Source organism: Pundamilia nyererei, unplaced genomic scaffold (genome assembly GCF_000239375.1).
Source record: "Pundamilia nyererei isolate P.nyererei 1_Seehausen unplaced genomic scaffold, PunNye1.0 scaffold00090, whole genome shotgun sequence".
Taxonomy (NCBI): domain Eukaryota; kingdom Metazoa; phylum Chordata; class Actinopteri; order Cichliformes; family Cichlidae; genus Pundamilia; species Pundamilia nyererei.
The window spans coordinates 1,558,106-1,564,105 of NW_005187491.1; the positions used below are offsets into that span (position 1 = coordinate 1,558,106).

General features: G+C 38.2%; 1 protein-coding gene across 6 annotated transcripts in view; it reads left to right on the forward strand.

The window, feature by feature from the left end:
• Window positions 1-6,000, forward strand: part of sema6cb (semaphorin 6Cb) — a 146,238-nt gene that overhangs the window by 86,116 nt on the left and 54,122 nt on the right. For all 6 annotated transcript variants that reach the window (XM_005739218.1, XM_005739222.1, XM_005739223.1 and 3 more), the window contains 2 exons: window positions 2,577-2,691; window positions 4,177-4,234. In XM_005739218.1, coding sequence (XP_005739275.1) covers window positions 2,577-2,691; window positions 4,177-4,234 — 173 coding nt within the window. The remainder of the gene's footprint in view (window positions 1-2,576; window positions 2,692-4,176; window positions 4,235-6,000) is intronic.

Consider the following 6,000-nt stretch of genomic DNA (forward strand, 5'->3'; position numbering starts at 1 on the left):
ATAAAATGTCTAGTCTTGTTTAGGATGCATACACTACACTACCTATTTTCATGATTGGTTTCAGGCAGCTTTTTTGCTATTCTTGGTTCTGTATGATGTCTGAAAGAGGAACTTTCTTTAATCTTAGCATCTTACACACACAACCTTTTCCTTTGTATGTTAGAGGCAGCCAATCAAGAGATACTGTCCTTAAGAGGGACGTTGTTAAGGGTAACCTGAAATCTCTTGTTTCAGTCAGTGAATGAGGTGCTGCTCCAAGGTTCTGCATATGATAAATAAGAATTATTTTGAACAGTTTCTCATGCAAATCAATTCCAACAGAGTTCAAGAATAAAACCCTGCAGTTGAAAAAAGGGCATAAAAGGTTCCTTTTAAAAGTTATCATTACTATGCAGTAGCAATAGCTTTTAAATATTGAACTAAGTCCTAGCAGTTATGGATAACATGTCATAACTTAACGCGTGTCCTTGACAGACTGTTTCCCTTTCTTTCATTTGTTCTTTAAAATGCAATCTTTGAAGTGCAGTTTGGGGAAAACCTCTCAATACAAAATCGGCTTTACAGCATATCAACTTTACCTACTCCCGTTGTCCATGAAGACTAAAAGCTAACCATCAAGATGGTCAAGAAATAACATTGTTCTTAATACTACAAGTGTTGCTGGAGCTTCAATGTAGGATTCTGGTGTAGTTCTTTGAGTACTTCGTCTTATGAGTTGTACGTTCTTCTCGTTGTAGTGATCCTAAATGCCTCGAGTCATTATCCTGGGGGTTTTCTGCTAGCAGTGACCTAGCCAAGCTGAACAGGGTGTGAAAGTGCTAAAGAGTAATTAGAAATCCTCATTTGCCAAGGGGGAGGATGGCAGGGCGGGCTGCTGAGCCACTGGGAGTCTCTTCACCAGACAGCACAGCAAGGTCCAGCACTCAGCCAGACATTAGGCATTTAAATCTTTAAACAGTCGATTTGAGACGAGTGGTTAAAGGAGCGTGTACGGCTCCCTGTAGAGAGACTAATTTCAGATTGTGGTGTATTTCTAGGGGGGATTGCTAATTCAGCAGCAGCCCAGGTCAGATGGGAAGCTTGAGGGCACTTAATACAGTACTTTACAGACAATGCTCTGGCCTTCAGCTGAATCTTTGCTTAGTTAAAAAAAAAAGAAGACAGCAGGGGAAGTATCTGTGATATGGAAGACAGCGTGGTGTCAGTATTGAGCCAGGCTTATTCCATTTTTGCCTGAAGGATCTTTTTTTAATCAAGTTTTTGAAAGGCATATCCATCCACTGGCTGACTGTTATTTTGTTATTTAAAGTACTGGACACAATCTCCCATTGTTTAAAATAATATTGCCCTCTAGTGAGTTCGTCTGCACTTTGAGTAAGGGAAAGAAAATGAAATTAACATGCGGAAGAGGAAGAAGGGGAAGCTGAAAATCAGCCATAGTGCACCATAAAGTTTATATTATATCCCTGTTTCTTTGCACGACTTCCCTCAGTTCATCTTATTTAACATTTTATGTTTGTTTTTTGTTTAATGATTTTCCTGTTGGTGTCATTTGTTATAGAGGCACTTTACCAGGTGAAGGTATTTAATGGCATTGATGATAACACTAAAGACATGTTCACACATGAACTTTCGGAGGTTTCGGGAGAATCGCGTTGGGATATTTTCCTTTCTCACACGTGTCATGCAGCAGTAAATGGTTTGCGTTGGAGTGAGTACATCCTGTCGTTTCTGTGACAGGGATGCATGCAGGAGATGGAACACGTGTCGCCCACTAGTTGGCCTACTTGCACATTCAGCACAATCCTGCATCAGACAGACCTTGCAATAAGGACCTCACAAGAGTATTTAATGTCCAACATTTGCATTTTCGCGTGCACTCTCCCTGATAAGTCCTAGAAAAGTTCATGGGTGCAGTGCATGCATGAAAACGGCTTAAGCTAAACTTTCGTGACCTTTGAAACAGGTGAGACTGATTTAAATGTGACAATTAGAATGTCTATTCAGATGTTTTTGATTTGTTTCTTTGTTCTCACTTGGCACAGTCCCCAGACATGTCTGCTCAGAAATGCTTACGAGGAGCCAGTTATTTAAATCAGATTGACTTCTATGACACGACTGCCTAATTTGCAGCTTAGGATGCTATTTTTCTCCCTGATCCACCTCCACAAGTGTGCATTTGCATACAGTGTGAGCTCAGGGTTTTCAAAAAGACGACTAAATTGTAACCTTGGGTTAGTGTTTCTTAAATTGCTAATACTACTGTGCATGAAATTTTTAGCTGTCGTTGTCAAACTGCCTCCATAAATGTGAAACTGAAAAATTGCTTTTTTTCCCCTCTTTTCTCAAAGGGAAAAAAACGCCACTGACATTTGACAAAGACTGGAAATCCCTTTCCTTTATTCCTAATTTTAGTTTTAAAATTTTGATTCCACGATGAACTGTCACAGTAAAGTTCTGACATTCCTTTCCAGTTGGGTTTTTTGTTGTGTTTTTTTTTTTTTTTGGAGGGGGGGATGCATATGACTGTCTTATACTCGAATAATTTCTTCTTCTCCATCTTTTTGCCCGTGCAGCCTCGTACCTCTACCCCAGCTTCCAGGGACTCATGTCAGACAATGACACTGTCCGCCTGGGTCTGGATTTCCAGCGGATGCTAAGGATCAACCACATGCTCTATATCGCTGCACGGTCAGTCACCATCACTCACCTGCTAATTCAACATAACAAAAGATGTAATATAACAATGTTTACATTGTTTACTGAAGTTGAAAATATGACTCAAAACATCTCATGTAAAACGTTGACCATTACTTCATGTTTAAACATACAAATATTAGGACTATAAGGACTAGGGATATTTTCATACATGTTTTTTACCAACCTACTGTAAAATCTGTACATTTATAAAGGGATAGTTAATAATGATGAATGATGACCTTACACATTTATATTCATTAGCATCCGTCTATAAGTCTGATACTATGTTAACATGTGCATGGTTGCACAAAGGCTTCAGTATAATAAATATTTTTGTGAGTAATTATAATCATGTTTCTTTAACCTAAACCTTTATCCACACACTTCTTAAATAGTTTGATAAGCAGCCAACAAGCTCTGAATAATTTATCTGAGTATATAAGCAACACATTTACCCATTTGGAGTTTTTTTTTTTTTTTTTTTTTTCCCCAAAAAAGTTAATTTTTTTTTTTTTTTTTTTTAGCCAGTAAAGCTAATTAGTTTTTTTTTTTTCTGTTTTGCAGCAAAAACAGGGCAAGAGGTAAATGGGCTCTTGAAAGGACACAATGAAGAAAGACAAAATTTGCAACTAATTGTCAGGGCGGGAAAATAGCCCAGCAAAAGAAATCTGTGTCAACAGTACAGATATTATATGTTAAATGCATAATAAAGAACTCCAAGAAGGCCAAGTGAAAGTAAAACGTGATTAGGGAGAAGAAAAAAAACATGGCTACAGAAACTGCTTGTTGCAATTTTGCATTTATGTGAAAATGTAAAACTTCCAAAAGGTAAATGTTTCCAAAATAAAACTTTTAGCTCTTTGTGAACTATATCTCAGGCAGCACTTCTGCATCAGACTGCTTTCATGTTTGCAGTTTGGCAGAACCTCTGAAGTTTTTTCAAGTGCATTACACAGCCTAATTTGCACATTGCTCTGCTACTCGATGTGTTTTAGGTTAATTATCTAAACAGTACAGGGTTGCACCGTCTCTGCCCAGTTGCATTGTGCAAAATAAGTTCTGCTATAGTGTTTGGCTCTATTTCAAAATAAAGTGCTCCCACTGCCAAGAACCCAGTCCAAAAAGTTATAGAGGTCCTATATGCACATAAACTGGCTTAATATTTTCTACAGCTGCGTGCAACAAATGCATTCCTCACTTCACAAAGTGATTCATATGGGTTTTGTCGATAGTTGGAAAACTCCTGTGATGTCCTGAAGCCAAAAAGCCAATAAACCTTGCCTGTTAATCCACCTCCCAGTCTGTGATGCTGCACAGCTGTAATCAATTGCACTCAGAGAAAAAAGGAGAGTTTTGGGGCAGGTTTTGGTGAATTGGTTAAGTTAGATGCTTCTAAAGCTTTGCATTGGGGAAAAAAAATATGAAGGGTTGCAAAGAAAGATGACATCAATAATGTCGTGACTCACTTTTTTGCAGGGACCATGTGTTTGCCATCAATCTTGCAGCTTCATCTGAGCAGATAATCCCACAGCAGGTAAGTGTCTGTCTGCTATCATGATTGAAAATCTTCCAATGTGTTTACTTTATTTCGATCTTATACAAAAAAACCCCCACCATAGCTATATTCTAGTTCAACACAGAACTTTTAATTGATACATGTGTTTAGGTCGATATTCATTTATTTAAGGACATTTTATTTATCTTGCATCATGCACTTGCCATTTGCTTTTAAACCTTAACAACGGTCTGTGGATTTTTCTGAATGCAAAAACCTCACTTCAGAGGTAAATTCTTTCTGTAAGACTTTGACATTCAAGGAACGTTTGATCTCTCGATCCTTCGCGATCAATACCAATAATGTGAGCGTTATCAGGCTTACTCGACTATTTTGGTCTGCTAAAGTTGAAATAAGTTTTAGGATTCTCTGCTCATTAAACATAAGATTAACTTTAAAGTTGTTCACATAAGCGAACATGGGCTTTTACTTGTCAATAGTAATAGTCTGGATAATACATCACCAGGACAAAATAGACCTGAACCCATTTTAAGGAATGGTTTGAACCAAGGCAGAGCTCTTTGTGCCGCTTTTCCTTTCTTGTACATTTTTTGTTCTTTTTTTGAACAGTGGTGTTTTTACAAGGGGGATGGGCTGTTTTTTTGTATCTCGTTATTTTGCTTTCTACCCTTTGCCTTTCACTTTCATTCAAGTATTAAGCAATCTCTCTTCAGACATCTATATCCACTACAAGTGGAGCGCTGCTCTTGTTTGAAGTGCCATGTTCACTCCTATCTGAATCTCATTTGTCAAACATGATTGCACTTAAATAAAAGCCCTCCAAGGCTTGGACTTTTGTTTGGTTGTATATAAATTACTGCCAAACACGGATATTTATTCTGATAACACCTCTGTTCCACACTGAGGACATCTAAACTATTGATTTGGGTGTGGAACAAAACACAAAGAAGGGGAACCTTTGAACAAAACTGTGAGTCGTTTTTTCTACTGGGTTATATGAGGACTTGAACATTGAATGTGTGTATATGATGTGCATTTTTTCTCCCAATTCACCCATACTGCTGCTGCCTCCAGTGTGACAGCAGGAACTGAGAGGCAAATTATTAAAGACTGTATGAATACACCGCCATCACGTTCTCGCTGTCCTACCCTGTTATCCATCTGAGTTCAATTGGTGGTGTGTGACTGACTCATATCAGAAAATGGTGGGTCCCCCATCATCATAGATCCATTCCTTCATGGCGGCTAATTTTTAAACTAGCTCTTCATTTTTCACACCGGGCGCTCATTCGCATTCTCCCCTTCACCAGTCTCCTCGGGCCTGGGTGGCCAAAAGTAATTATTAGTAAACCGAATCGAGCGTGGACAAGGTAAAACCTATTACCATAAATGCTGAGTCCTACTGAATCATTTTGGACCGTCACAAAATCACCTCAGAGGTCTTCCAAACAAAAGTCTTTTTCTACAGCAAAGTGTTGGCTGTAAAATCAGTGTGCCATGTACTGATTACAAAATGATGGATTTGGTGTCAAAAATTTGACTCATGATCTTGAGTTTTATATAAAATAAGTTAGACCGAAGATGTACACCCTCGAGCACCAGGGACATCTCACCTTTAGAGTGAGGTTGGCAATGTGTAGTTTTCCTACAGACAAAATAATTAAAATGAAAGACCAAAAACAGGAATGAATGACTCCTACTGTAAGTTGGATTGTCTGTATATCACAAATCTGTGACTTGTGCTTTATTTTATTATTTTTTATCTCTGTACTGTCTAAACTATC